At 42.3% G+C, this 19,065-nt stretch overlaps 1 protein-coding gene across 1 annotated transcript in view; it reads right to left on the bottom strand.

Moving 5' to 3' along the window:
- Positions 1 to 1,372: 1,372 nt before the first annotated feature.
- Positions 1,373 to 19,065, bottom strand: part of TRIM36 (tripartite motif containing 36) — a 76,649-nt gene continuing 58,956 nt past the window's right edge. The window contains exons 4-10 of the mRNA XM_068247252.1: positions 17,177 to 17,323; positions 13,120 to 13,215; positions 10,645 to 10,898; positions 9,338 to 9,459; positions 8,199 to 8,489; positions 3,345 to 3,642; positions 1,373 to 1,778 (exon numbers count right to left, since the gene is read on the bottom strand). Coding sequence (XP_068103353.1) covers positions 1,424 to 1,778; positions 3,345 to 3,642; positions 8,199 to 8,489; positions 9,338 to 9,459; positions 10,645 to 10,898; positions 13,120 to 13,215; positions 17,177 to 17,323 — 1,563 coding nt within the window. The 3' untranslated portion in view covers positions 1,373 to 1,423. The remainder of the gene's footprint in view (positions 1,779 to 3,344; positions 3,643 to 8,198; positions 8,490 to 9,337; positions 9,460 to 10,644; positions 10,899 to 13,119; positions 13,216 to 17,176; positions 17,324 to 19,065) is intronic.

The raw sequence follows: 19,065 nt of genomic DNA, 5'->3' as shown, positions 1-19,065 counted from the left end.
ACCTGATGAAAAAACTACCATTAATGGGCACCTTAACACTTGGAAACAGTCAAGTCACAAAACATCTTAACTATATTGCTAAAGCACAAAACTTGTGATGTGTAAAAGTACTGGACTGGTTTGCTGCACACATGGGGAGGCTTTGGATTCTTGATGTAAGCCATGTAAGATCTCCTCTGCATTCACTTACCCCACACACCCTCCGAAAATGATCGCTGCACAATGTAAAGCATTGCATACAAGCCTCTATTGGTACTATGGCTCTGAGGCTGGATTGCTGAAGGGTGGGTGAGCACTTTGCTCAGTCACAGAAATTAGGGTACCCACTTTCTAGCATGTGACTGGAATCTTAACAGCTCCCAGGAGAACAGACAAGGATTAAATATTTTCTTCAGGTACCAAACTGCCTAAATCGTGGCAATACATGTTCAATGTTTTGAGACTTGACAAGTCCACTTTAAAGAATAGCGTTATCCATAGAAACAGAGTCCAGCTTTCAAATTAATGAAAACAAGCACCTGACTGGTTGCTATATAAAACTCTTCCATTAGCTATAAACAATACCATTTTCTGGGCTAAGTCAGGCCAAGCAAAGTGTAGCACGCTGTAAAGCTGATAGTTTAGGTGCTCATTCTCAAACTAAATCTTTATTTTCCCACAAAACCCTTTTATACATTCTGTCGTCCATACTAACCCACGTTCTAACCCTGTGCTCCCATCTATCTCGCTATAAGCCCCCCCCCCCCCCCCCCCCATCCCCACCTCACCATTCCCCAGTGTGTTACATAGGTGTGTTCAGTGTTTCCATTTATTTTTGTACTACTGCTATTGCTTCAAGCTAAAAAAATAAGACAGTCACACAACATATATAGAACATAGAAAACAAAGTAGAATGTGCATCTGGGAAGACATTCCAGGTGAAGTGTTTCTAAAAGCTTAACTAGTAACAAAAAAATTCATAAATAAACATACACAATTTATTATTACCCCTCAGTGAACAGACTTAAAACCATTTTACCCTTTAGGTTAATATTACGCAGAGGGCTCAGGCAGCCATGCATAGTCTGTTGTGATCAGTTACATATAAAGACTTCTGAATCAGATGTAACCCCCCCCTTTAAAGTTTGTCAGTGTTTGTCTATTAAAAGGCAATTCATGGCAATTCAAAGCTGCAGATAAAACCGTGTTGACCTATGTAATGCCTGACATTAAAACAAGCTGACATTCACTGTAAAACAAAACACTACACTTCAGCCCTTTCAGAGTGGCTTTGAAAGCTTAGACAAGCAAGTAAGCCTGATCAGAAGGCTACCGGTCACCAGCTGAAAGTGGAATGACATTTAAAAGAAACAGACAAGTGCAAACAAAGCACTAAGGTATCAGATGAAATGTATTTGTGAGCATCATAGAGATCACGTCTCTGTTACATTTCCTGGGAATAGTCCAAGTGTTTTGCAGTGATGACCTCCTCCAGATGGATGGCGCCACCTCCCATCAAGGCAAAGGCAGGATACATGGTCCCGATGCAGTCAACGTCCCGCTCATAAAGGCACTTCATGTTACTTGCATCGTAAAAGGCAACTTTTCCCTTATCGTAGTCCAAGCAAACCCCAATCCGGCTAGGAAGAGTGATGCTGCGTTCATTGCAGGCTGTTGAAACGTTAGCGCTCTTTGGTATAATTAACCGCCTCATTCCTATAGTTGCCAGGGTGAAAGGCTGAGATGCGTCAAAGGCAACATCTTCACTGCCACTGTCATGGCCGCTGTCTTGATCATACCTGTAAAAACAATGTTTAAGAGAGTGGAACCAGAAGTTTTAGGCTACTTTCACACTTACTGCATCGCAGTACACTTTTCCCATCGCAGTGGCCATTAGTGTCTAACAGACGTGATGCAGCGGAAGTGGCCACAATGACGCAGAGGCAACGCAGGCACTGCATTATCAAAGGGTACGAAGGGATTTGAAATTGAGCCCATGGAACAACAACAATATTTATATTGTTGTAGTGGAACATGACGATTGGGCAAAAAAATAAATAAATAAATGACATACGTTCTGTCAGAGCAAGTAAAGTCACTGTTTGGGGGTGGAGCTAGGACTATTACCCTGTTGGCACAATCTGCCATGGGAATGGTGCAGTAGTCCTGCCCTAGGCTTTCCTGCTGCAGGACAATTGCACACCATATAGGAAGCCAGCCTTATTAAAAACCTATCTTACATGGCCTTTTTTTTTAATCAAAAACAAATAGTAAGCATTTACACTAATTCTTTGTTGAAAGTGAAAAAAAAGCAAAACCAGACAATAAATCTTGGCGTTAGACCAGATTGGACAAACTAACATTTTGTGAAAAAATAGTGAGTATAAAAAGATTTTGGTTTTTACATTTGGGGCCATTACCTAGGACAGTTCCAGATTGTGGCACAGATAATAGGGTTACAATGTGGTCATTGTTTAGGTATTTGGGGGGGGGGGGGGGGGAAGAAATCACTTGTGTGCTGTGTTGTGCGGCCCTGCAGCTTGGCCTTAAAGGGAACCTAAACAGAGGGATATGGATTTTTCCTTTTAAACACTACCAGTTGCCTGCCAGCCCGGGTGATCTCTTTAGCTGCAGTAGAGGCTGATTCACAGACCTAAAACAAGCATGCAGCTAATCCAGTCTGACTTCAGTCAGAGCACCTGATCTGCATGCTTGATCAGGGGCTGTGGCTGAAAGTATGAGAGACAAGGTCAGCAAGAGAGGCAGGCAACTGGTATTTTAAAATGAAAAATCCATATCCTTAGTTTAGGTTCCCCTTAAACCTGCAGTGGCCCAATTACCTAAAAATGGCCTGTCACTCAGGGGGGTTAATAGGAAGGCTGCAAAATCACCTTCCAATCACTGCATAAAGCAATTATGGAATGATTTTGCTACCCAGAACCATTAAAGAAAAATCATTCTCCCCCCCCCCCCCCCCCGCAGCGCCCCTCTTTAGGCAGGGCGACTCGGTGAGTCGACGGCCACTGCGCCCCAGCCGTTCTGCGGATGCACAGTAGAGCTTTTCCTGTCCATGGGAGTACTATCAGGAGGCGCGTGGACCGAGGCCTCGCATCCAGATGAAAAAGAGGGGCACTGCGGGTGACAGGAACATTGCGGCACAGCATGACTGCAAAAGGCTGGTAGAAGCCCCAGGTAAGAAACCGTTTTTTGTTTTTCCCCTTTTGCTGGCACCATTTATATGTAAAAGTGCCTTAAAAGCAACAGTAATTGCTCTGCTAAAATCACTACAAAAAGCACTTAGCGATTGCATTTTTGCGATTTCTGTCACTCTTCCAGAACTGGGAGATCATAAAACGGCACATTACCTTGGACTGCTGATGTCCCGAGGATTATGCAGCCACTCTTGCAGTTTGATGTCTGAGGCCACTCCAACTTTCACCATGTAGGAATAAGGCTGTACAGAGAAGGCCCAGAAGTGTTTGCCTTTGGTTATGCCAGCGTCAGCTATGATGTAATCAAGGCACATATAGCACCCGACTTGTACTCGCTCTGCTCCGAGAAGAAGGGGAAGGCCTGGCACACTCTCCACAGTGTCCCTTCCGTCACTCAGCAGGAGGTGATCTTTGCTGTATCCACATTTATCATCAAACAGGAAACTAAATACTGGGGGGGTTTGGAGAAAAAAAAAAAAAAAAGTTGATTACAATAGTAAAATTGCAGGTGAAGTGCAGGACATTTCATACGGACATTTTTTTTTTTAACTCTGCATCTCATAAAGGAAGAAGTTTTGAATCAGTAGAACTACTTTTTAAATGTACAGGATTACATTTCGTAGTCCACCTTCATCTCAACCCTTTTAACGTAAAGAGGAACCGTAACGACACATAGAACACATTCAATTATTCTGGATACCCACTTTTATGTTAAATATCCTGGTTTCTGTATCAGAAACCCTTCCTATAGCTATATATTGCTGCATATTAGTATGTATTCCTGCCCTCCCACTGAGGCTTAGGCTAGGCTGTTTATTATGTGGAATTCTCCCTCCAGAGCATTCTGGGAGACCAAAGACCTGTAGCTTTTCTACTGGCTTTAGAACTCAGTAAATTAACATTCCGCAGAGATCACCTGTCAGTACTAAAGATATTGCTGCCTGTGATACATTTCAGAAAGTAAGTCAGGTAGAGGAAATGTATAAATCAAAAAAATTAAGCAATTTTATTATGTTATTTTGACTACAGTTCCTCTTTAAAGAGAACCGGAGGTGGGGATCTTAGAATGAAATCTATACACAGAGGCTGGGTCTGGCTATAGTGCCCAGCCTCTGCTGCTAACTGAATCCCCCCTGTGCTTCTCTCTAGCCAATATATCACAACTGAGTTGTCGGGCAAGGTTTACCTAGCTAATGTCACTCACGCCACTCCCCGCCTCCTCCATAGCGCTGGTCCATGCCGGCGTCCCTTCCCACCAATCAGCGGGGAGGGAAGGGACGGGGTGGGGACCGGCGTGAGTGACACTATGGCGGTTAACACAGCCCGCTGCGACACACTGCGTCGACAGCGCGGCTGTAATTTATGGGGGAGAGGAGGACAGGGGGGACTTAGGGGGGATTCAACTAGCAACAGAGCCTGGGCACTATAGCCAGACCCAGCCTCTGTGTATAGATTTCATTCTAAGATCCCCACCTCGGGTTCTCTTTTTCTAGATTTATTATCTTTGGTATACTCACCATGTACAAAATACATTCTAAAACAGTGTGCAGTGTGAGAGGAAACTCCTTACAATAGCAGAGCATATGACAGGTTCATAAAAAGGAAGACCAGTAATACCAAACATATGCAACACTCCACACCAGAACTACAGAAAGCTTTTATAGTCATAATTAATCCTTACGGAATGTAGTACTAGGAGAATGCTACACAACTAAGGCATCCAAATATTACAAAACACTTAGCAGTAAAATCAATCACCTCCTAAGTATAACCCTTCTGGGTTTCATTTTAGTTGTACAGTCTCAAGGTAGTCAATTTAGTAATGTTCTAAAAAGGTTGTGATTGGAGGAACTAGAATCCAAGTTTCCAAAACTGGTGAAAAAAGAAATTGCAGCAAAACAAGTAATGCGGTTGCTTAGAGCAACCAATCAAAATCCTTGATCTAGGCATCTCCTTTTTGAACCAGCTCTACAAAACAATTTAACAAGGTAGGTCAAGTCTTGGAAGGAAAATAAGCTACACATCATCTGCCCTGTTCATGTATGAGAATTTAAAAAATGTGCTGCAACATATACTGTTCACAACAATGGACACAGATTAACTGCTTCCTTCCCTACAATTGATTGGTCGGGGTGAGCAGACATAGCCCATCCTCACATACTGTAGATCGTGTAGTTTTCTCAAGAGATCACCTTCCCTAATCCTGTGCAAGGCTGACTCACAAATACAGCCAGACAGTAAGCATAGCTTTAGACAACTACAACAATACAGAAATAGTCTAAGTAAAACATGTATGTTTTCACAAGGTACCATCACTTTTCATTGCAAGTTTGTAGGAAAGCTTTGGTCTTGTTTAACCGCTTCCAAACCACGGCAAGAAACACGATGGCAGATTTACAGGTGTGGGGGGGGGGGGGGGGTCACAAAAGCCATTTGTGAGTGAGCGGGTGACTTAATTTTGCAATCCCCAATTCTATGTGTACCTACAACTAAGTCACCCACAAATGGCTTTTATGACACCGCACACCTGCAAAACTGCCATGGCGTTTGCCAAAAGGCTTTCTGACGGAGACCAAAGTTCTGTGGCGACCTGCACTTACACAGGTGGGATTGGCCACATAGCTTCATTCTCGTTTTGAAAGACTACAGGCAACAAAAAAAAAAAACAAAAAAAAAAAAAAAAGGGGCCATGATTTTGCTGATGGGGCGGAGTTTCACAATAGCCATTTATGGGCAACCAGATGACTTAATTTTTTTTATTTTTTTTTACAGAGTTTCCCCTAAAGTCAGACATCCCCTGAGAATAAGACCTAGCAGGAATTTCAAGAATGCTTGAAATGTAAGACTTCCCCCGAATTTAAAGGGATACTGTAGGGGGGGGGGGGGGGGGTCGGGGGAAAATGAGCTAAACTTACCTGGGGCTTCTAATTGTCCCCCGCAGACATCCGGTGCCCGCGCAGCCACTCCCCGATGCTCCGGCCCCACCTCCGGTTCACTTCTGGAATTTCTGACTTTAAAGTCAGAAAACCACTCCGCCTGCGTTGCCGTGTCCTCGCTCCCGCTGATGTCATCAAGAGCGCACAGCGCAGGCCCAGTATGGTCTGTGCCTGCGCAGTACGCTCCTAGTGACATCAGGGGAAGCAAGGACACGGCAACGCAGGCGCAGTAGTTTTCTGACTTTAAAGTCAGAAATTCCAGAAGTGAACTGGAGGCGGGGCCGGAGCATCAGTGAGTGACTGCGCGGGCACAGGATGTCTGCGGGGGACCATTAGAAGCCCCGGGTAAGTTCAGCTCATTTTCCCCCGACCCCCCTACAGTATCCCTTTAAGCCCTAGCTAGCAGCCCACATGACACCAGCAAGTCACTCTGAATACATAGCCTGGATACAGGTGAGCAGCAGTATAATGTGAGTTCTACACAGATAGAGATAGAGGTGTAGGTGTGTAGGTGTGTGTGTAGGTGTGTAGGTGTGTAGGTGTGTAGGTGTGTAGGTGTGTAGGTGTGTGTATGTGTGTGTGTGTATGTGTGTGTGTGTGTGTGTGTGTGTGTGTGTGTGTGTGTGTGTGTGTGTGTGTGTGTGTGTGTGTGTGTGTGTGTGTGTGTGTGTGTGTGTGTGTGTGTGTGTGTGTGTGTGTGTGTGTGTGTGTGTTCCTGATCTGTCGTGATAAGCATCAGCAGCACTTCACCTCTTCCCAGGACACACACACAGCTTATCCTATGCTCTGGGGAGCCTGACTGAGTTCTCTGTCTGCAAGAACTAGACTGAGGCCTGGAACTCACTACAAAACGCAATCGCTAGCATTTTCTGTGAGCAGTTTTTTAGCGATAGCGTTTTCTGGTGTTTTGCAAAAAGTGTATAGCATTGTGTGAGCGATAGGGATTAGCGTTTAGTGATTTGCAATATGATTGGTTAATTCAAATTTTTTTTTGTGTTTGACTGATATTGGGGTTTCACCACAATATCAGTCATACAGCGCCCCCTGGTGGTCTGTTTGTGAAAAGCAATAGATTTCGCATGTAAAAGGGGGTATCAGCTACTGATTGGGATAAAGTTAAAGTCTTGGTTGGAGTTTCTCTTTAAAGGGGACTACACACCTGTATGAATGGCAGCATCACATACTTCAAACAATAAATAAATGATAATACTAATAAGTACTCACACAGAAATAATAGTGGTAGTTAACTTATTTTCTTTTTGCTTTTTTAATGTTCGACACCTTTTTCTTTTATTTTTTTGAGAAAAACAACCTCAAATACAACTTTGTATCTGTATTAAGCACACATAACCCACAGTATTTTTGGAGTGATGTATTAGGTGTACAGAGCCTGCAGTTCTGTAGCACTTCCGGCCATCCAGCAGACGTCACCAGGAAGTAGGACTGTTTAAGGCCTTCTGGGTAGTGTTTCAGACAAGCAAACCGCTAGCTAAATCGCTCTGTAGGTTTTGACCAGCGATTAGGTCAGCTTTTATATACTTTACATTGCAGAAACGCTAACCGCTAAAAATGCAGCATGTCCTGCGTTTTGGTAAACGCAATCGCTCCAGTGGAATTTGGCCAGTCCATTAACATTAGCTGAGCGCTTAAGGAAATTGCTAGCGGTTTGAATCGCTCACTAAACGCTCAAAATCGCTCCAGTGGGTTCCTGGCCCTACTCACATGATCAGCAGAATCAATTTCTTGTAAGTGAGAGCCAATATCTGCCAACCACAGGCTCTGTGTACGTTGCACGTGTTTCAGCATGGCATACAGTATGTACATTTTGTATAGGAAATCTACCAGTGTTTGCCCAAAAATAAGACATCCTCTGGAAATAAGCCCTAGCACATCTTTTACAGCAAAAATTTAGACAGTGTCTTATTTTCGGGGAAACACTGTAGATCTGTAGCTCTGTTAATGGGAGGATTAGCATCTACAGGGAAGTGCAATACTGGGGGCCTTGGTAGAAGTAGCAAGACAGAAGTCTGCCTGCATCCCCTCTCTGAACATTCAGAATTGCCATGGTTACCTGGCGCAGGCGGGGTGTTTAGGATGACCTCCCTGCTGCGGGGGCTGCATGTGGAACCTCGCAGGCTCTGTACTCTGAAACTATAGGAACTGTTCAGATCCAGATCAGAGATGACTTTACTGGTGCTGGCAGCTTCCACTTCATTCCACGTAGGATCCTCATTTTTGTCAAGTTTTCTGTATTCCAGTATGTAACTGTCTGCAAGACCGGAGTCATTGGGCTGGTTCCAGCAAATCTTAGCATTATTATAGATTTTACTCTCATTTTCATCTATTTCAGGTACCTCCAGAGCTGCAAGAAAAAGCAGAAAAGGATTACTAATGCATCAATGTGACATGAGAACCAAGTGTGGAGAATCCCTGTATTTAATGTGAAGAGGAGATGCATATGATGATTCTACCATTTAAATCACTAGTGAATTCCAGGGTGGATTTGTTCCATGATACAGGGCACTGAATACTGTGACACACCATCTCACTACACTTCTGTCCTCACCAAAAACTCTCTCCCCTTCTGACACATTTTGCTGCAACTATTGTATAGAGACCTGTATATAAGCTGGAATGGATCTGCTTCCACAACATAGGACAATTCTCTCACTAATGCAACTTTTCAGAGTTTGCCCTCATTGGTGTTACCTGCAAACCATGTTTATTTCACTCACTCACTTTGCCGTATCTCTTGTCTTCTACATATTCTCTGGTCTGACCCAACAAGAGGAAAATAATCACTGTAGAGGAAGCTGAACCTGCTCGACTTTACAAACCATTATAGGGATTATTCACCTTCCAGCACGTAATGCACCCCCCCCCCTCCCCCCTAGCACCAGCCCTCCTACCATACAGTACTCGGAAAAGGGATTATAAACCATCTGTTCCACACCTGCAAGTAATGTATATTACATCAATGCTGGGCACCCACATGTGACTCTCGGGCCCTGTTTTCATAGAGGAAGCATGGCATGAAACCACTACTCTGCGGTGCTGAACTATGCAGAAACCACCCTGTGCACAGATCTGGCTCCTAGGAAGTACATACTGATGTACCAATGTGCACCCACAAGAAATACCCATGGACAGTGGTGCCCAGGCTCAGGGTAAGCTACACACTATTAACTGCCCATTTTAGGCTATCCATACCTTTAGAGAAAGACAAGTCGCTCAGCATGTTTTCCTCCTTGGCAATATCAACAAAGTAGTCTTCAAAGTTGGCGTCTGCAGCTGGGCGGAAGTTTTTCAGTGTTTCTGTTGCCTTCTGAATTCTGCAAAAAAATAAAAAATGATATGCAATAAATTACAGTACTGAAGAGGTTAATCAGAGTTAGATTCAACAAGCTCCTGTAGGCTTCATTCCCTAGGAAAGAAACTGCTGATGTGGCCTGCTTTTTCCAAATCTTGTTAAAGTCAATCTATTTCAAAATTTAATGTGCTTTAACACTACTCACAGGACCCCCAATTCAAAACCAGGGATGTTGGTGTCCATAAAGTCACTGGATGAGTCCAAGTTACAAAACAGACTAAAATGGTTTGCTGTTTATTATACAAAAGTTACATCTATACAGGTAGACTTGCAGATAGCGTTACACAGAAACGTGACAAAGTCCATCTACAGAATTTATGTTCTACCCACACCTTATACTACAGATCAGCAAATAGCCTTGAAGTGAACCATTCCCTTCCCCTGTAGCTGCTGTAATAAGTAATGCAGAGAGGTTAGATATAGCAAAGAAAAAAGGCAGGAAACACTTCAGAAGTAGGAGGAACATTTTTTTTTTTAAGCAATGGCTAGTTATCCGTACAGGCTCAGAATAAATGCCCTTTCTGTACATAATCTGGGTGTCCAGTCAAGAATACAAAATGGCACACAATATAAAATGGCCCTTTTAAACATAAGCACATTACGGTAACACTTTAAAAAAAACTCCAAAAACAAGTTATCACATTTTTAAAGCACAACTGAAGTAAAAGGGATATGAAGGCTTCCATATATTTATTTCCTTTTAAACAATACCAGTTGCCTGGCAGTCCTGCTGCAGGGCTGTAGAGTCAGAGTCGAGGAGTTGGAGCAATTTTGGGTAACTGGAGTCTGAGTCGGTGGTTTCATAAACTGAGGTGTCAGCTTTTTGTACCAACTCCACAGCCCTGTCTCTGGCTGCAGTAGTGCGAATCACACACCCGAAACAAGCATGTAGCTAACACAGTGAGACTTCAGTCAGAAACACTTGATCTGCATGCTTGTTCAGCATCTCTGGCTAAAATTACTAGAGGCAGAGGATCAGCAGGACAGGCAGGAAATGTGCATGGTTTGGATGGAAATAAGTATGGCATCCTCCACATCCCTCACTTCAGGTGTTCTTTTCCAATAGGGTCTACTCAATACCCAATATTCAGAGACACTTCACCAAGTTCTCCTTTCAGACCTCATCTTCCTTTCCAAGTCCCCTCACCTTGTGTGAAGCTGTTTTGCAGTCTGCACAAAGCAGGAGTGATCAGTTTCCTTCAAGACTTCCTGTGCGTAGCCCACAAGCCCATTGTTCTCCAGAAGTCCTTGGTATTCCTCCATCTGGTTCTGCAGTTTTTCCAGCCTTGAGGACTGAGAGTCTTGGATAGATTTCAGTACAAACGATTTCCTCTCTTCCAAAATGTTAAACAGCTTCTCAAAGTTGTAGGTGGCTTCTTCTATAGCTTGATCTCCATTGCTCTGAAAACAAAAACACACTGAAAACTTACTCCTGTATTAAAGCGGAATATAACTCTGCATTTCAACTTTGCTCTAAAACATTATTTACAGCATATTATATGCGACCAGCATTTTTTTCTTCACTAGACCAGCATTGGAAGGGTTACACAGAGCTATAAAGTTCCGTGGATAAAAATGCAGACGCCTCCGAAGTTTAGATAGATACATTTAAGTAAACAATGTAACAAGTGTGGAATGTGACACTGACTGTGCAGGAGCTGGAGGACAGCCAGTGTGTAACATTCACCACTTGTTACATTGTGTTTACGTAAATGTATCTATCTAAACTTCGGATGCGTCTGCATTTCTATCCATGGAACTTTCAAGCTCTGTGTGTAACCCTTCCAATGCTGGTCTAGTAAAAAAAAAAAAAAAAAAGCTGGTTGCATAGAATATGCTGTAAATAATGTTTTAGAGCAAAGTTGAAATGCAGGGTTATATTCTGCTTTACAATAACATTCAACTTAATCGAACAATCCTGCCAAAGTTCAGTTTCGCAAATTGTAATCTTTAAAATGACTTGGACTCTGGCTAAAGGAGAATTTATTTTAGTGCTGGGTAGACTAGGGAAGGACCACAACATCTGTCAGATGGGTTCTGATTAGAGGTCTTCTCATTTAGTGTTGAGCTCACGAGTAGTGAGCTATTCGAATCCGTGAATAAAATGAGGCTTGATTGCCTCAGGTGTGCGGCTGGGAGAGAAGGTGCTTAAAGGAGGAAGTGCACATACTGAGTGTTGCAACGTGTCCAACAGGACGTGTGCAAAACGTTTGGAACTCAGAGGACAGCGAACTTGTGTGTAAATAACCCCCTCTCTCCCAGCCACACACCTGAGGCAATCAAACCTCATTTTAATCACCGATTCGACTAGCTCCCTACTTGTCATTGCCTCGACCAGTAACAGAAGAATTATAATTAAGCATTTATATAGTGCCGACCTCTTCCGCAGCACTTTACAGAGTCATAGTAGCTAATTGCAGCTTTTAACATTGCTTTTAACTACGGCGGTGAAAATATTGGGGGAATCTGCTTAGGAGGCGGGGGTCTTTAATGTTAGGAGTTTGTGGGTGCTCTTAGGGGTTAAGGTTAGGCACCAAGAAGGTGGCTGTGTTAAACTTAGGGCATCAGGTGGGTGATTGAGGGTAGGCACTAGTGTACCTCTGTTTATGTACACCAGAGATGCACTTTAAAAAGACCTCTTAGGTGAAAATAAACTGAAAAAAATAATTACCGGTATATCTATCCTCCTCCACAAAATAACCTTTTTTTAAGATATCCCACGATTTTATTTTAGATTTAAATCTAGTTCAAGATTTTACTGTTTGTCTCTGCTCAATGACACCTTCATTGAAGTATTGAAATCTATGAACTATTTACACTCTCTCTTTCCTGCTCTCAGAAGAGAGTTACTGACCGGAAAGTGTTTTAGGGCTGTAATTACTTATCAGTGAAGGTTATGCAATAGTCTGACCCAGTCTCGACCCGGATAGAAACTCATTTGTATACCTGAATGTTTAACCATTTCAGGCAGAGAAAGAAAAAAAGGAACATAGCCTAGTTACTTGTGTGCTTGGCACCGTACATACGCACGTCTATCTCATGTCGCCTCGGTTGTCCTTTAAATCAGAGGTGGGCAAAGTTTTATGCGGGGTAAGGGTGGACTTACCTCCCCAGGTCAAACAATTCTATATGAACAAAGGTTTTAATTCTTACTCCAAAAATATGCAATGCATTTTACAGGTCTCTAGCTCGCTTCCTCAGGCAAAAATACAAACGGAGTACCTTTAGAAGGGTGTGAAAGACAGCGTCTGACAGACTTAACCTGAGTGGGGACAGGTCTAATATCCCCCCATGTGCACATAGTGGTTGCCTGAACCTTGGCAACCCATACTTCTAGTATATTTCGTTTGCTGCTATAATGATCTCCATCACTATCAACAACAACTATTGGGGGCTCTTGATTGTGTTTTTCTTTAGTTTTTCAAAGTTGTATGCGATCAAGTCGCATTCCACTAGAACAGCTGTTGCAGCATGGATTGATATTACCCTTTTAACTATATTGTGTGTGCACTTTACTTACAATCAGTATCCATCTGGCAGAGTTCACAGTAAAAAAAAAAAAAAAAAAAAAAAAATAGAGTTACCTTATTTTACTAATTTATGTATGAAGCTCTGCACTTACCTCAGCGCGGTTAATCAGTACTTGCAATTCAGAAATTTGAGTCTTCACTTGACTCTCTTTGCTGATAAGGTAGCTGATTCCTTTTGTAAGTTTTTCCTAAGGTGAGCAGATACAAAAAACAAAATTATGAAGTGCAGCAACTTAATTCTGACAGTGCGTCAACATACAGATTCCTGCCCTTTGTAGAGGACAAATACAAAACACACACGTGTGTACACACACTGTTCTGATCTTACAAAACTCTGAAAGAAGAAGTGAGGCCATCTAGTACCTGCTGATATGTTAATGTAATGGTCAGGAATCAGCAGCCTACTGTAGCTGGAAGTTGGATTTTTTTTAAATTCCTTTCATCAGAAAAACCATAAAACTTCACATCAAGTTTGGCCATAGAAGCCCCAGACTGGAGACCAGTATCAGCAGAGAATCCATTGTGCCTAGTACACACCATGCAATTTCCAGTCAGATCCAATGGTTGAATGGATAATTTCTAGCAGGTCCAATGAGGTTTCCAATCGATTTTGATCGAACTGGTTGGAAATCATCAAATTGCTCTGCTGCCATCTGACAGAAATTGCATGGTGTGTACCAGGCATAAATTCTCCTTGAAGACATCCGTTCACCATTGAAGGGCTTCTATAGCTAAATTCAAAATTCTTCTTCTAATGACCAGGGGAAAAGCATCCCGATGTTTGTTTTGCTTTAGCTGATCACTTCAGCCTCCACCACCCACTCATCCTTCTCTTACAAACAGACCACACTACAAAGCAAACCACACTAAGCCAAACACTAAGAATCCAGCACAGGAGATTTGGGCGCAGCCGGCGCCACCATAGGCCGTAATAGGAATTACAGCTATAGCAGCCCACAGAGTGCAACGTCGGCGCCGGCAGAAGACAGAGCTGAAGTTACATTTAAAACACTGTAATTTGGCTTCCAGCAATCGCTGGAAACCAAATTACATAATTCCCCACTATCCATGGCAGCCTGAAGGGGTAACAGTAATTAACACGGCCGGGGACTTGTGCGGCAGCAGGATCAGCCATATACCGGCTGTATCCAGCGCCCAAGTTTTCGGCGCCGATTCACCTCGTACTCCACTAAGCATCCTCGTCATACAAACAGACCTTTGCAAGGGACTTTAACGTTAACCTGAGCAAAATAAAAGGGATACAAATCACAGAACATGAGTCATAAATATCCTAATACAATATATCCTATTACTGAATCATTAAAACTTAGCTTTTAATAAACTATTAAAAAAGAAAAAAAGTGTATTCGTCTGATACTTACATATATAAACTTCCAAATGATGCAGGGCCTCCTATTTCAGTGCGTACTGGATAAGGATCATTATCCCAGGTCCCTTAAACATCATAGGATACATATAAAAAAAGTACACAACCCCCACCACAAAACCCACCATGTTTCACTTCTAAATGAAGCTTTTTCCAGGGATAAAGTGCTAAGACAGTGCTCAAGTGATAAGGTGTAAGTTTACATTCTAAAATTACAAGTAAATAGATATAGCCTATAGGCTCATAACATTTGGCTGCAATCAAACCTTATCACTTGAGCACTGTTTTAGCACTTTATCCCTTGAAAAAGCTTCATTTAGAAGTGAAACATGGTGGGTTTTGTGGTGGGGGTTGTGTAATTTTATATTTATCCTGTGATGTTTAAGGGACCTGGGATAATGATCCTTATCCAGTACGCACTGAACTAGCAGGCCCTGCATCATTTGGAAGTTTATATATGTAAATATCAGCCGAATACCCTTTTCTTATCCTTTTAAAGCTAATGGGAACCGGTTTAAAAAAAAAAAAAAAAAAAAAAAAAAAAAAAAAAAAAAAAAGATACTCGCCTAAGGAGAGGGAGGCTCTGGGTCCCATATTCCCTCTCCTCTCCCGATGCCCGCTGCTGTCCTGGCTCCCCCGTAGCGGTATTCGACCGTTTTGGTCAAATACTGCTGTCTCCCGGCCGAAGGGAGGCTTCCCAAGTCCCCTCGGCGTGGGATGAGAACGGAGGAGCCAGCGCAGCACCGAGGCCACCGGGAGAGGAGAGGGAAGGCTCATTAGGACCAGAGCCTTCCCTCTCCTTAGGTGAGTATCTGACTTTTTTTAAACTGGGGTTACATTTAATAGTTTATTAAAAGTTAAGTTTTAATGATTCAGTAATAGGATATATTGTGTTGTGACAATATAGGGATCCCACAGGGTGCATAATCAGAGAAAACAGTCAGTGAAATCTGTATGTCAGATGTTTTAGTAGTTCGAGAAGCATAAGTGGGTAAAAACATTAAAGGTACCCATACACTTCTCTATTTTCTCCCTGCATATTATGCTGGGAATACACGGTACGTTTTTGCGGCTCTATTCTCCCGCCCACTTGATTCCCCGCTCGATTTCATGCCCGATTCTCTTATCTTCCATAAGTTTTTCTTATCTTTTACCATTGTTCCCTACACAAAATCGAGCGCGGAATCGATCAGGAAGATCGGACGTGTTGGAAATGAGCAATCGAGCCATCTAAATGGCTCAAAAACGTACAGTGTATTCCCAGCATAGGATCACTGATCAAATCTGCCAGAGATTGATGTGCCAACATGGTCACCCAATTGCAATTTCCAGCCGAAATAGATGGAAACCCTCGATAACGCCAGACAAAAAGTTCTTAGTTGAGAGGGGGCAGATGGGGTGAATAGCGGTAGGTTCATAATGGACTAGGCCTCCACTCAAGTAAAATAGTGCTACTGTGCCCTTGCAAAGTGTTGGCAGCAGAGCGCACACTCTCCTTTCTGCCAACACACTCCCCTTGTGTCCATTCTCCATCCCTGCTGGTCTGTACATTATTATGTACATGCCCGCAGGGGGAACTTGCAGCTAGTGTGAATGGAGACAGTGCACATGGGGAGCACACTGGCAGATAGGTGAGTATGCGCCACTGCCAACACTCTGCATGGGCCCCAGGGGAGCACTAGATGGAGCGAGATGTGAGGAGGCCTGCCAGTTGGCCACGCACTGCAGCCATCCATCTACTTTTGTCGATTTCAAAATGAAAATCAATTGTACCGTCCGACCGAGATCTTCCATCAGATCTATAACTTCAGTTGATCTTTGTTGAAAATTGATCGACATTATCAATCTGAAATGTTGGGGCCCCTTTTCATGGCAGATTGAATCAGAGTAATTGAATCTGCCAGAAATCAATGGGGAAATCTATGAGTATGGGCACCTTTATAAAGAGTGCAGTCTAAACATAGTAAAGTTCTGCTCACAAACTGCATAATTATGCTTCCACTACTAGCTGAAAGAGGCCAAGAGGGAATTGTGATTTTCATAAAGAAATTACTTTGTGCCAAAGGCAAGATAACTATATGGTCTGTAAGTAGTTGAGAGAAGCATTTATGTCTTTAAGACTGATTTAAGAATAAATGCCCATTCCCATACATTGTATGGTCTCCTTTAAGGAATAAAACGAGGTCATGTGACTAATTCAGGCCATTTTAATCTAGAGATCAGTATTCAAAATAGTACTGTACCATTACCATTTTTGACATTCTTCAAGGACATCATACAAAAGGAGACAGACTAGATGCCAAGTGCTCTACAATTTTTGCAATTAGGCAACAGCTATTCAGCAAGTTAATTGTACTTCAGTCTGCAGCGAATGCAAACCCTCTCAGAAAAACAGCCTCCTCAATTTCTAACTCTGCCAAGTCTGGAGTTCAACATGCCTGACCTAGATATTAAGCCAATCTTGGGGTATATGCTAATGAAACTGCTTTGCCAGAGGGGGTCGAAGGTGCTGTATTTGTTATTTAAGGTATTTGAGCAGACAGCATATAAATGACTTAAAAAAATAAAGAATAGGCAAGACACAACCACACCTTAAAAGCATTGTATGCGGTCTGATAAATGCTACTCTACTGCAGGAAATTCAAAGGCAAAATAAAAACTTCATTTCACAACAATTGGATGTGTGAGTAGCTGTGTTTACAGTGCTTACCACACAAATATTCAAAGCTCACAGCTCATTAAAGCCAGAAACAGCTGCTTACCTTCATAGTCTTGTATGCATTGCTCATTGTGGTGACTCTGTGGTTAGCATGTGCACCTCCCAGCTTACACAAATGACACACAGGCCTCCTGCAGATCTCACAGTACATGTTCACCTTCTCCGACTCGTGTTCTGGACACATGAGCACCTAGAGAGACAGAATGAGGTTATGCCACTGAAGCACTAATGTTTATTATGGACTTCATATCATGACAGCTTCAGATGTGGGTATATTAGTTTGTACCTTTGTGTCCAAATGTGTATTTTAACATTGGGTAGGGAGTGCGAGAGGCTTAGATGAGATAATTAGGCATGTCAGCACATGGGCTATGAACACACTTTTGGGATTCTGATATACCTTTATATGTAAACCAGTCCAACTTAATAGAAAAAAAAAAATGTGTTAACAAAATCAATGTGTTCATCACAGTTGTATTTAAAAAAAAAAAAAAACTAAGTACAAAAATGGTTTATCAATTGTAAGCCACGCCAGTTACGGTATTTAATGAAATACATTGACCGCAGTCGGCCGATTTCGGTTAGCTCAACCAAATATAACACTGCAGGAGGCATATTAAAGCCATTTAGTAAAATAGTATAACTGTTGATTTCACGTATCCAGTCATCTCGCACGATTGCTCGCAACCTCCTGCCTGGTTAGTAGACTTGTCTGCTCTTAAATCAATCTGCCAGTGTGCGATCAGAACAACAAATCATCTTTTCTGCAGCAGATGGTTAGCCAAATCAACAGACCATCAGTTACATCATAGTAGCAAGTCTAATGCAAGGTAAACACAAAATGAGGTCTTCTGGCAGATTTATTGTTAGATCGATTTCCAACATGTCCGATCTGATTTCCGATGGATTTTCCATAGTAGTGAATGTAAAAATCAGAAATCAGGTTGCACATGTTGAAAATAATCGATCTTACAGTAAATCTGCCAGAAAATCTCATCGTGTGTACCTAGCATTAAGCCAAGTACCCACGGTGGAACTCCGTCAAATTTTCGTTAGACAAATTGTCAAATGATATCCCACGAAAAACTATTGTCAGTCAAAATCTTAATGAAATCTTGCTATAGATATGGACCTTCACAAGTCTAACAAACCCATCTCTCTGTAAGCCTGGAGCCAGACAATACCCACACCATCCAGCAGGGAGCAGTGGTGGGAGAGAAGTGAAGCAAATTGTGCTAGCCTATCACTTGTGACACTCATGGCTGGCATTGAAGTGATTAAAGCAGCAGGGAAAGCCATACTATCCCAGGGAAAAACATATATACGGTAAGCAGATAAATACTTGTTCTACTTACATAACACATGTATTGTACAGTCCATGTTTTAATTTCAGTGAATGTTTAGTAAATAAAGGGAAAGCTAAATGAGGCATTTTCCATTTTTACTGCCTCTGACTGAAGCCAATCCTGATGTGATTTCATCCCTTACTTTTTTTCCCCCCTTTGCCTGAAAAGGTGTATGCAGACCTCTAGTATGCTTTGTAAACATAAGTGATAAGAGCATACATCAGATTTCAGCAGATTCTGTGAGGTTTATTTCCCTTCTCAGCCTCATGACACAGAGCAGGGAGGTAGGAAGGAGAAGAGGGGCAGATAAGGCCTTTATTTTAGCTTCCTTCTCTCAGGCAAAGTAAAAAGAAATAGGAGGGACTGAGATAAGATTCATTACAGCAGACCTTTATGATTATACTGGAATGCTTGCAATTTAGGGGCATGGTCTACACTACTTAATAAACACAGATCAGTGGATAATAGGATTGTTATCCATAAAATCAAATTCCAAACTAGTTAATGCAAAATGGAAGTTTTAAAGCGTATTGTTGCACTTTTCAGTGCAAAAACAGGTGTTTTAAAAATCATCTTGCATTGACTG

Source organism: Hyperolius riggenbachi, chromosome 1, assembly GCF_040937935.1.
Source record: "Hyperolius riggenbachi isolate aHypRig1 chromosome 1, aHypRig1.pri, whole genome shotgun sequence".
In the NCBI taxonomy this organism is placed as follows: Eukaryota; Metazoa; Chordata; class Amphibia; order Anura; family Hyperoliidae; genus Hyperolius; species Hyperolius riggenbachi.
The sequence above is the reverse complement of the archived record's forward strand: the minus strand, read 5'-3'. Positions and strand labels throughout refer to the sequence as shown.